This window comes from Sorex fumeus, unplaced genomic scaffold (genome assembly GCF_029834395.1).
Source record: "Sorex fumeus unplaced genomic scaffold, SorFum_2.1 ptg000037l, whole genome shotgun sequence".
Lineage (NCBI taxonomy): Eukaryota > Metazoa > Chordata > Mammalia > Eulipotyphla > Soricidae > Sorex > Sorex fumeus.
Window position 1 is genome coordinate 329,028 of NW_026606094.1, and position 13,096 is coordinate 342,123.

Sequence of the window (13,096 nt, forward strand, 5' to 3'; positions counted from 1 at the left end):
AAATTAAAAAAAAAAAAGTAAATGATGGAGAATGGGCACTGGTGGAGGGATGGGTACTGGATCATTGTATAACTGAAATCCAAGCACAAAAATTTGTAAGTCTACAACTGTACCTCATGATGTTTCACTAATAAAAATTTTTAAAAAATAAAATAAAATACGAGTCCATAAGTGCCACCAGGAAGTTAACACTACATTACTACACAGAAATCCAGCTTGTCACAGCCACTACACTTCCCTGCGGCTCCAGAGCCTGGCCTGAATTCTGACGCTACCCCCCCCCCCCCCCCCCCCCACTCCTCCAGTAAGGGAGCCACTAGTCTGTTTCCCTGGCAACCCTTCTCGCCACCGTCCCGCCTCCCAGACGCTCCTCCTCTCGCGAGATGCGCAGGTCTCGTTCTTCGTTAACGCCGGCGCCTCCCGCCGCTCGCCTTCCCCTTCGCGCTGGGCGCCGCGCATGTGCGGTGGGGAGTGGCGCGAGCCCTCGGTTTCCGGCCCAAGAAAATGGTGCGTTTTCGGGGTCGTCTTTGTGCTTCCTGAACGTGGCGATCCCGCGGGTCGTGGGAGCTCGCGACCCCTGCTCGGCGGAGGGTTCAGAGGGCTTCTACCTCAGTAGAGGGGGCGAGAGCCGACGCGGGAGAGAGGAAAGGAGGCGGCTTGGGATGGCCCCCGACGCCGTCGGTGCTGACAGGGCTGCAGCCCCCGGAGCGGGGTGGCCGGGCGGCGGGACCGGGACCTCCTCGCGGGGTCTAGCGACTCCCTCGAGGCGGGGCAGGTCCGGAGATGCGACTGCGAGAGACGCGACTTAGCCTAGCAACGGGGACGGGAGACCCCGCGGGGAGACCCTGACTGGACCCCGGCCGGATTCCCCCTCACACAGGAGAGCGCGCACGCACACACACACACACCACCCCCACTAATTCCCTCGCACACAGGAGCGCGCACATAAACACACACACACCATCACCACCCTGCCACTTCCCCCTCACACAGGAGCGCATGCACACACACACCATCACCACCTAATTCCCTCACACAGGAGCGCACACACAAACACACACACACGCCACCCTCACCTCAGAGCGCACTCACACACACACCATCTCCACCTAATTCCCTCACACAGGAGCGCACGTACGCAAACACACACACACACACACCCCTAATTCCCTCTTACACAGGAGCGCACGTACATACACACACACCATTACCACCCCTGCCACTTTCCCCTCACCTAAGAGCACACTCACACACGCATCATCCCCACCGAATTTTCTCACAGGAGCGCGTGCGCGCGCACACACACACACACACACACACACACACACACACACCATCCCCACCTAATTTTCTCACACGAGCGCACCCACACACACTCCACCACCACCACCCGTGCCAGTTCCCCCTCACACGTGAACACACAAACACGACAACTACCACAGCTACCTAATTCCCCCTCACACGTGAGCAAACATACACATACACACACACACACATACATCTTTTCCAAAGGTCAGCCCTGGGCGTTTCTTTTTTCAGAAACGACCCTCACGCTTGAACACACACACACACACACACACACACCACCCTTCCCAAAGATCAGCCCTGGGCGTTTCTTTTCCCAGAAACGACCGGGCTCTGCGCCATTGATGGGGATGTGGGGCCATAGTTAATGGGGTGGTGTGGGGGTTTGGAGGGGCCTCCTAGGGTTTCCAACCGTGGGCTCCCAACCCTTGGGTCTCTGTGACCTGGTCGTTGTGACATCGTCCAGTACGTCAGCATCCCAGACACCACCGCCCACCTTTAGCCGACAAAACAAGACATTCTTCGTGATTGAAAACGTTACCCTGTGCCCATGAAGTTGTCACGTAGGGGCCTCTGTGCTTACACCCGTTTTAGATGTAAGGCGTTTTAACCAGAAATTGTAAAGGTGAGGAAACCCAGACCGTTTGGGGTTTTGTTGTTCGTTTGTTTTTGTAGGTTTCTTTAGTTACCTTTAGGAAGGACCCAGGTTGGATTTTTGTTAAGTGGGAAAAGTAAGTTTCTTTTGATTAATCTTTGTGCTTTTTTTTATTATTTATTTATTTTTTTGCTTCTGACTAGATGCAGGGGGAGTCAAGTCCTAGTACTTCCCTTATTGACAGAACCATCAGGATGAGAAAAGAAACAGAAGCTAGGAAAGTGGTGTTAGCCTGGGGACTCCTAAATGTGTCTGTGGCTGGAATGATATATACTGAAATGTAAGTTAAAATAATAGTCTGCCACCGCCCCCAACCTCTCAAAAAATAAAGAAAATTTCAAGCCAGTGGTTGATTCCACGGGTTTGTTAACCATCGTGAGTGATGGCGGTTTTTCTCAGCTAAAGGATTTTAATTTTTTTCAGGACTGGAAAATTGATTAGTTCCTATTATAACGTGACATACTGGCCCCTCTGGTATATTGGTAAGTTTTGCCTAATTTAGAATACCAATAAAAAGCAGCTTTTAAGTATAATTCACTTAAGTGCGTATTACTTCATGTAACCAGCATTTGATCACCCACTCACAAGGGAATTGAGGGGAATCAGATCCTGCTCTCATTAGGAACATTCTGTTAGAGGGGAATAATCATATTAGTAAGACAATTCTTGATAGTCACGAGTCTCCTGATGGAAAGTAAGTTTGGGAATGGTTAGGTTTATATTTGTGACTTCTCCCTAAAATGCTCTACTTATCTACATTTTTTTTGATGTGTTCATTTTTCTTTGTGGAGAGCCCTTCTTTGTGGTCCTGGAGGCCCAGATTTCCTCCCAGCAGGGTTGGCGGACCGTGCTGGGGATGAAACCCAGGGTCTGAAACATGCAGAGCATGTGCTCTTAAATCCCAGCTCTGACCTCTTCCTTTTTTTTTAATCATTCGAGACCAACCAGATATTTAGTCCATTGATGCCTTCCTTGTTTTCTTCATCCTTTCTTCTGCCTGCTTTTTTGTCTTAATTCTTTATTAGTCCTTAGATGTACAGAATCCATAAGGCGGTAAGAACAGATGCTCCCAGAAAGGTTGGATAGGTTAGAGAAGATGAAAAGTCAGGTGCACAATACTCTTATCAGTAACAGTATTCTAGACCACAGTGTTTTAAGAGGGAGAAAGAAATAGTGGCTGCCATATAGGCAGGCTGGAGTCTGAAGGGAAATTAGTGACATAGGAGGAGGGAAGTGGACACTGGTGAAGGGGGGTTGGTATTGGACTATTGTATGCCTAATTTAATCATAAATAACTTTGTAACACACAGTGATGTGAGAAATTTTATAGATGAATAGATGGCTGTAAAAATAGAAGCTATTTTAAATAATGAAGGCAAGGTGATATGGCAAGTGAAAGAAGAGTTTTGGAATCTGTAAGCCTAAATTAGACTCATGACTTAACCGTTTGCTCTGGCAAACTTGATTTCTCTGCAACTGCTGGTTAATCTTTTAAGAAAACAATGAAATGTTTGTTACACATGTTCATACATTGAAACTCAGTTTGCCTTGCATATAAAGGACATTCATGAAGTAGTAGCTATTGGGAATTAAAAGATAACTTTGTTTTGCTGTTGATTTGCTAAAACAGTCATTTCCCCTCTCCCTCACCTTTTAAACATAATTATTTTCTTTCAGAGCTTGCCCTTGCATCTCTCTTCAGCCTAAATGCCTTATTTGATTTTTGGAGATATTTCAAATATACGGTGGCACCAACAAGTCTGGTTGTTAGCCCTGGACAGCAGACACTTTTAGGGTTGAAAACAGCTGGTAAGTGTTTAATATCTTTTGCAAAGGTGGGGAAAGGTTAGCAATAAATCTTTCTCAATTTAATTTTCCCTTTTCATAGACTCAGCTGGAAAGGACTTCTAAGGCCATCTGGTTCAACTATATTAAACAGGTCTACAATAAATTTGTCTTAAGACCAATGCTTATCATTCCTGTTCAAATGAATTGAATGGAATTAACATTCAACTATTTCAGGAGACCTTGTCTGTTGTTTAATTACAATTAAAGCTTAATGACTAACTCTTGCTGCACAAACCAGTTTTTTCATTGAGCTCTCTAGAAATGATAGAGAATGTGTCTTTTAGTAATACTTTATGTAACTTAATAAGTAGCATTCCCTTTTTTTAGAGGAAAGAAGCTCACTCCTTTAATGTTTTCATAGAAAGTTCTTTATAGGCGTACACACTTAATTTGTTTTTTCCTTTTCTTCAATTTTTCTTTCTAGTGGTGCAGACTACTCCTCCACATGAACTGGCTACAACCCAAATGCCCCCCTCTCTGCTGCCTTCACCCTCCATTCAGGGTCAGAGTGTGTTGAGTTACAGCCCGTCACGTTCTCCCAGTGCTAGCCCCAAATTCACCACCAACTGCATAACTGGATACAGCCCTCAGCTTCAAGGCCTGTCATCAGGCAGCAGTGGTTCCTACAGCCCAGGAATGACCTACTCACCCATCAGTGCTTATAATAAGGTAATGGCTCTTTTCTCTTGGCCACTCACATTATTTGAGATTTGGAAGTCATTTAGAGAGCCAGAACTTCTCATTTGCTCAAGAGGAAACAGGAACAGTGGGTAATTGACTTGCCTAAATCATCCATTTAAGAGCTGACAATAAAACCCTGATTTCCTGACACCTAGTTAGAAGTTCTTAAGAAAAAGAATCAGCTTTTGTAAAGACAATGATCTGAGGTCATAAAGTAGAGGGTCTTTATGCAGTCTTTAAAATAAAATTGAACTATAGTGCCCCCCTCCCCCTCCAATGATGCTCGAACTCCTGATGCTGAAGTTGCTGGGCTCAAATCTGGGACTCCTGCCTGCAAAGGCTGCATCAAGCCCTCTGAACAGTCCTCCCAGTTGGAAACTATGTTGACTTGACTTTAGTTGCCTGTGTTTTATTTCTCTGCTATTTTCTGTGAATCTTTTGTGTATCCTTATGAAATGCTTTCATCTTCTTAGAGTATTTTCTGAGCTAGAAACTGGATTATTTGGGCTGAAGCAATAACTCAACAGACTGTGTGCTTTGCATGCTAGAGGCCCCGAGTTCTGACCCTGATACAACGTGGTCCCCTGCATTTAGCTGGGGGCAGCTTTGGAGGACAGCGGGATGTTACCCAAAAAACAAAAAACTGATTGTCATGTAGCTTAACACTCTTAAGCATAAACATTTCCCATGGGATGTTGAACCCATTTCAAGTCCCATAGTGAAGTGAGCGTTTTGTTTGGATTTTTAGGCGTGGTAGGAGCAAAATCGACAGAGATGAAAATGTGACTCTGGTTGCAGAATAAGACGATTTCAGGTGTGTTTCTAGTTAGATTAACAGCTCTATAAATACTAGTTAAATGAGCAATGCTAGAATGTCTAGAAATAAAACTGACACATTAACTGTTCCTACTCTCACATAATTTTTTAATGAGAATCTGTATCTGATACTAATGTTGGCAGGTAGTGGAATTTAGAAATTGTTATATAACTTAAATTAAGAGGAAACATTTACATGTATACATACTGTAGTATTGTGGTGCTTCATACATATAGGTGCATTTGACTTTCATTTGTTTGGGGGCCATACCTGCAATGCACCGGGGCTACTACCAGCTCAGTGCTCGGGAGTTGCTTCTGGGGGTGTCCAGGGGACCATGTGGTGCTAGGGATTGAAACTGGCCCCCTGTATATGAAGCGTGTGCTCTCTTTCTTGCTCGGCCAAGTCTCTGGCCCGTTTTATTTATTCATTTGTGTTTGGGCCACACCCAACAGTACTCAGGGCTTACTCAGGGGTTGCTCCAGATGGGCTCGGGTCACCAAACAGACTACCTGGGATTGAACCTGGGTCGACTGTGGGTGCGGCAGGTGCCCTACCCGCTGTACTGTTGCTTCGGCCCCCACCCCATTTTTACTTTTTAATAGCACTTTAGTTTTCATGAGAAAAATACGCTGATTCCTATAGAAAATTAGAAAAATAAGAGAAAACTCAGAGTCCTAGTGGCCATACATAATCTGTGTAATGGTTTCTTATATTCATCCAGTGGCTACCACGTAGCTGACTCTCGAATATTTATTTCCATTTCCTAAAATCAGTTACTAACCTATGTTAAATTGTTCTGTACACAAAGTGCTTGATAAATTTGAGGGAGTCTCCAACAGAATTGTCACTTAACACCCTTAGAAATGTAGAAGATTCTTTCTACTACACTCAATCATTAAACTAATTGTTTTTCTCGAATCTCTATAAACAAGAGAATAAGATGACTTGTAATTTATCTTACGAAAGGCCGTTTAACCAAAATCGAGAATTTCTCATATTTGGCCAGTACTGAAACGTAGCTTAGGGAATAGCTCTGACATAGCTCTGGCTTTGAGCCCTGAAGAGCCCCTCCACCCTTGGCCCCTACCACCATCCCCTTCCCACCCATCTCCGTGCCCCAGTGTGTGGAGCTCGGAAAACAAAAGGACTTTTCTTATCCTTTACCTATTTGTCTTTCAGATTTGTGTTCTCTCGATATTTTTGTCAGGTGGTTTTTTAATTACAGGATTTAAAAATACATGTAAATTTTGTTCACATTTTTAGTAGTCAAGTTATTTTTCTTATGGTTGTGCTGTCCTATATTTAGAGATTTTCTCACTCACTCTAGAGTTGGTTCCTTCTTCCCGACTCCCCATTGGTTTTCTCATTTTGAGTTTTTGCTAAAATTAGTTGATTAGTTGTCCAAATACTCTACGTTACATATTTATTGTCTTTGATGTGTGATTCCTCCATATTATAGGGTCTTATTCCAAACCATTCTCTATTCCCTTAATGTGTCTGTTTTTGTACTTCATGTTAGGGCAGTTTCAGCTGTAGCCGTGTAAGAAAGTTAACCAAAAAGTCAAATATTATTACTTGTTTTCCTTCAAAACTGAGGAATTTATAGTTTATTTTTATCTATAACTAGTTATACCTACACCAAAATACAAAGTATTTTAAAAGGAACACTCTTTTCTTTCTTCAATTCACTTTTTTTCTAGTCATCTCTTCTGTCTGCCTTGTGCATTGTTGCATTTAGACATTAAATGGAAAAAATAATAAATCACGTTTCACCTTATTAATCTTTCTTGTTTTAAAACCTTAAAAGATATATCAAGAAAACATCAAAAGAAAATGCAGGTGGCCGGGAATGTGGCTCACTTGTAGAGCACATGTCTCCCATATGTGAGGCCTTAGTTGCTGTCCCTTCCCCCAAAAAATGCAGGTAACAAATTTTTGTTAGGAAAACACAAAACTAAAAGAAGTGGCAGAATTAGTACCAATGTATGATTTTAAGGAGAGAGAACCATATGGTACAAAAGGATACTTTTGGTGAGGAAAGAAAAAAATTCATAATGATATTTTATGGTTCTTATACATTGAGTAATTGGCATAAATTATTAAGCAAAAACTTTTAAAACTATAAAGAAAAATTAAAGCAATTATAGTGGAAGACTTTAGCATTATCAATTTCTGTCCAGTATAGTAATTATAAGTATTTACTTGAAAAGTTTATATTTAGTAAAATTATATTGGTCACCAAAGTATTCCTAGAAATAAATATGCATTTCTTTCTATCAAGACACAAAATGAGAGGGCCCGGAACTATAGTACAATGGGTAAGGTGTTTGTCTTGCATGCGGCCAGCCCAGGTTCAATCCCAGCATCCCATGTGGTCTCCCAAGCACCTCCAAGGGTTTCCACTGACCATCGCCAGGTGTGGTCCCTAAACAAAAGAAAAGACATGAAATTAGAAATGAAATCGGACTGGAGAGTGTGTTCAGGGTAAAACACTTGCTTGAATGCCCATAACCCAGGTACCCATCCCCTGTATCCGATTTAATCTTCAGCCACTGCCAGAAGTAATTCTTCAGTACAGAGCCACTGAGCAACATGACCCAAAAATTTTTAAAAAATGATGATAGAAATAAAATTAGAAATCCTATGACTTACAAATATGGTAAAAAAATAAGGATTTAGACATTTTCAGCCTTAGAACATTTTCTTAGATAAAAAGATTTTATTCGGGGTATATAAAATCATAAAGATCTTAATTATGCAATAATACAGCAGGTAGAGCTCTTGCCTTGCGTGCACCTGACCCAGGTTCGATTCCCCAGAATCCCATATAGTCCCCAGAACACCTCGGATGTGGTCCCAAAACAAAATATATTTTCTTCCCTCAGTAATGTATCATGTATATATGTAATTTCAGTCAGTTCAATACACCTATTTTTTTTATCAGCTTATTATGGAGGTTACTCATTGAGTTTAAAGACTGTTTAGAAAAATTAATGAAGCAAGAAAATTTTGAGCAAGAGTTGAGCCCCTTGAGCAATAATAAACCAATTAATGAAACAACAGCCCTGATAATAGTTATATAAGGATTCCATATCTTAATTAAGATAAAAGATAATATGAAACTGCTTCAGCATTTTTATTTTTAATCATTAAATAAAAAATCTGTTACTCCTTTATTTTTTTTTACAAACTAAAAGATAGTGAAACTCTAATAGGAAAAGTACCAATGTAACTAGAGTAAATAATTCATAAAATAGGTAAAACAGTATCTAATAATTGTGTATTTTTAAATATTTCAGTGTAAGTAAGAAAATGAACATTAAGTGTATTTTTTAAATGTTATATCTATCAAGCATTTTAAAGTGAGACTGTCGATAAACGTCAAAATGGGTCTTCTCTATAGTTGTTTTTTTTTTTTCTTTTTGGGTCACACCTGGCAATGCACAGGGGTTACTCCTGGCTCTGCACTCAGGAGTTACTCCTGGCGGTGCTCAGGGGACCATATGGGATGCTGGGAATCGAATCCAGGTCGACCGCGTGCAAGGCAAACGCCCTACCGGCTGTGCTATCTCTCTAGCCCCCCCTATAGTTTTTTCTTATCAGACTATTGAGAATACTAAGTTTTCATGTAACAATGTAGTACTATTTAAAATGTTCATATGCTTTTATAAAAGCATTTCAACTGTAGAAATTTCCCAAGAGAAATTATCAGGAAGTGGGCAGGAGCAATACTACAACTGCTTGCTTTGCATATGGCCAACCTGAGTTTGATCTCTGGCATATGATTCCCTGAGCCTGCCCGGAGTAAACCCTGAGGACTACAGGCTGCGATCCCAAGACAAAAAAAGATTAGAAATTATGGATTTATATATAGACCTAGACATAGCAATTGTAGACAATCCAGATGTGTAGAATAAGAAAATATAAAAATAAATATGGTATATTTGTAAAATGAAATATGTAAAGAGTCACTGTCCTCCCGTTGTTCATTGATTTTCTCGAGCGGGCCCAGTAACGTCTCTATCATGAGACTTTGTTGTTACTTTGGCATATCGAATACGTCACAAGATGCTTGCCAGGCTTTGCCGTGCAGGCAAAATACTCTCAGTAGCTTGCTGGGCTCTCCAAGAGGGGAGGAGGAATCGAACTCGGGTCGGCCGTGTTGGCTGCATGCAAGGCAAACACCCTATCCACTGTGCTATCACTCCAGCCCATATAAAGAGTAATGTTTAGAAAGTTTTTTTTGTTCTTAACCAATAATATGATTAACTTTGGTTGGGGGGGTAGGAGTTGGGCCTACCTGCCTTGGGTTATTCCTGGCAGTGCTCAGGGGAACCATATGTAGTATGGGGGAATCAGACCTTGGCCAACTGCATGCAAGGCAAGTGCCCTGACCCCTGCGCTATCCTGCCCAAAATTTTTTCTTACTGATCTATCTTCCAGTTTTTGTGATGTACAGTACTGTCATAAATCAGAGGGACCCAGATCCTCTTCCAGCCCACCCACGCCCTTGGCAGACTCATTTCTTTAGGCCTAGTGCCGGACACTCCTACCATTAGCTGTTTTCCCTTACTGTATTTCTTTATATTCCATAGATGAGAGAAAATTCTCTCTCTCTCTCTCTCTCTCTCTCTCTCTCTCTCTCTCTCTCTCTCTCTCCCCCCCTCTCCCCATCCACTTGATAGCAAATTGTAGGAGATAGATATATATATGTATATATATATATATATATATAGTATTCCATTGTGTACATATACCACAGTTTCTTGATCTGCTCTCTGTTCTGGAACACAAGTTTTTTTCCAACATGGCTGTTGTGAATAGCACTATAGCACTGTCCCGTTGTTCATCAGTTTGCTCGAGTGGGCCCAGTAGTGTCTCCATTGTGAGACTTCTTGTTACTGTGTTTGGCATATTGAATATGTCACGAGGAGCTTGCCAGGCTTTGCTGTGTGGGCGAGATACTCTCAGTAGCTTGCTGGGCTCTCCAAGAGGGGCAGAGGAATTGAACCCGGCTCTGCTGGGCCGGCCATGTGCAAGGCAAACGCCCTACCACTGTGCTAGCAGTACAATGTATATTGCTATTTTTAATAGTAGACTTTTAGAATAGTATGTTCACAAATTGAGAGTAAGGGCTGAGATTTCACAGTTTTATTCATGATCAAAATACTTTACTACAGTGGTACCATTGTTGGAGTTACTTAACTTATTGTGTTAACACATTATTACATGATTCCAGAGTTTATTTAGGGCTTACTCTCTAACCCCCGGCCCCCCGCTCTCCCTCCCCCCCACACTCACCCTGGCAAAGCTCAGGGGTTACTCCAGGGTCTACAGTCAGGAATTACTCTCTGGGGATGAGGGATCAAACCAGGTCAGCTGCTTGCAAGGAAGCAGTTGTGCTCTACCCTCTGTGTTCTCCTTAGCCCCCAGGGCTTACTCTTTATGCTGAATGATTATCTAAGGATACAGTCTCATGCTATTCTATCACTTGACTGTCCTAAGAACCTTTTGTGTTCCGCCTGTTCATTTTTGCCTGTTCATTTTCCTCCAGCCCAGTCCCTTATCTTTGTAACGAATTTTATAGTCACCCTCTCTAGAATAATAATACAGTTGAACTACCCTTTTCAAATTAGCATTTTTCAGTAATGTTTCCTCTGTTTTTCTGCAACTTGATAATGCATAAAGGTAAAGGCCCTCCTATTGATCGTCGATTTGCTCGAGCGGGCCCAGTAACGTCTCCATTGGAGACTTTGTTGTTACTGTGTCTGGCATATCGAATACTCTGGTAGCTTGCCGGGCTCTCTGAGAGGGGCGGAGGAATCGAACTCGGATCGGCCATGTTGGCCGCTTGTAAGGCGAATGCCCTACCGCTGTGCTATCGCTCTTTTCAGTGTTGTATAATATTTTATTGTCCACATAGACCCCTATTATATTTTCTCATTCTCCTCTGAAAGATATCTTTGTTGCATCCAAGTTTATTTTTCTTTTGTTTTGTTTTAATTTTTATTAGTGAAACACCATGAGGTACAGTTGTAGACTTACAAATTCTTGTGCTTGCGTTTCAATTATACAATGATCAAGTACCCATCCCTCCACCAGTGCCCATTTTCCACCACCACGTATCTCAGTATCCCTCCCACCCCCCATCCCCCCAATCCCACCATGCCTCTGTGGCAGGGCATTCCCTTTTGTTCTCTCTCTCCTTTTGGGTGCTGTGGTTTGCAAAAGAGGCATTGAGTGGCAGTCATGTTCGGTCTAATAGTCTACTTTCAGCATGCTTCTCCCATCCTGGGAGGATCCTCCCAACACCCTTTATTTGGTGCTCCCTTCTCTATCTGAGCTCCCTTTTCTCCTAGCATGTGTGGCTGGCCTCAAAATCCTCCTGGCACTTACCTCGGCTATTCTTGGGTGTTAGTCTCCTATTTTGTTACCTTATGTTCCCCAGATGAAGTTGCATCCAAGTTTTCGTCATCATAACACAGCAGTGTGAGTTCACAGTATGGTTGCACGATGCATTCAGTGCCCGAGAGCCGCCTTCCTAGACCTCCCCAGCAGAGGAATAAAGAGACAGGGGACCATAGACTGATGATTAAAATGGTCCATTTAATAGCAGAGTTCTTAGCATACTTATAGAACTTCTGAGGGGGGGCGGTCAAGGTATAGGACTACGCGTAGGTGTGATTGATCATTTACAGAGGTAAAGCATTTTGACAGATGCAGTTCTCTTGGAATTGACTCAAAGAGATGCTCTATCTCCCAGAGACATCTATATTGCTTTTCTCTTTCTTTTAAATTAAACAAGTTTACTTCTTATTAGCACTTACAGTTATTTGGATAAACACAGTAAGAGATACAGATTTCAAAACTTAGTTCTCTGGGCTCCAAGGGTCTGAGGGCAAGCACAAGTCTTTCCCCCCCCGCCCCCTTTTTGGGTCACACCCAGCGATGCACGGGGGTTACTCCTGGCTCTGCACTCAGGAATCACTCCTGGCGGTGCTCAAGGAACCATATGGGATGCTGGGAATCGAACCCAGGTTGGCCGAGTGCAAGGCAAACACCCTACCTGCTGTGCTATTGCTCCAGCCCCCAAGTCTTTTACCATAAATCCCAGACTAAGTCCTCAATCTGGTTCAGCGTTTCCTTCCCCAGGGGGTCCTGTCTCTTAAGTCATAACGGTTTGCATCAAGACCATGCTTTTTGCCTGCCTTAGAGGCCGGGGGGGGGGGGGGGGGGGCAGGGTCGGTGATGGGAGGGGAAACTGGAGACACTGGTCCTGGGAAATGTGCATTGGTTGAGGGATTGTTGTTGGAACACTGTATGATTGAAACCTAGTCATGTACAACTTTGTTAGGATCTGTCTCACAGTGATTCAACTTTTAAAACATTGAAAAATAAAAAGGACCATGCTTTTATGCCTTCTGAACTGTCCCATTTCGATGCCAGGGGTAGGTTTGGTGCTCGCCTATGTCTATCCAATTTCCCGGCAGGACCACCCTTTTTGGGGTAGTAGGAAGGACAGCAACCGAAACCTCAGTCAAGCCTGAGATGGATATGCTCAGGAATAAGATATATTTCAGAGTTTGACTTATAAGTCAAACCTTGTAAGTAACCAACCTGAACTTGGGAAATGGTGACAATGAGACATAAAGCACAAAGGAAAGGTTAAAGATAAACTTAGGAGATTAGGGCTGCTCATGAGAGCACTATAAGCTTCTCCGAGGGAGGAAAAGGGGCAATTCATTGATGAAATCTAAAACACTTGGGATTAATATCCAACAAGCAGC

The 13,096-nt window shown here is 42.7% G+C and overlaps 1 protein-coding gene across 1 annotated transcript in view; it reads left to right on the forward strand.

Annotated features, from left to right (window-relative positions):
- Positions 1-432: 432 nt before the first annotated feature.
- Positions 433-13,096, forward strand: part of TMEM209 (transmembrane protein 209) — a 33,740-nt gene continuing 21,076 nt past the window's right edge. The window contains exons 1-5 of the mRNA XM_056118226.1: positions 433-507; positions 2,104-2,240; positions 2,384-2,442; positions 3,638-3,769; positions 4,233-4,477. Coding sequence (XP_055974201.1) covers positions 505-507; positions 2,104-2,240; positions 2,384-2,442; positions 3,638-3,769; positions 4,233-4,477 — 576 coding nt within the window. The 5' untranslated portion in view covers positions 433-504. The remainder of the gene's footprint in view (positions 508-2,103; positions 2,241-2,383; positions 2,443-3,637; positions 3,770-4,232; positions 4,478-13,096) is intronic.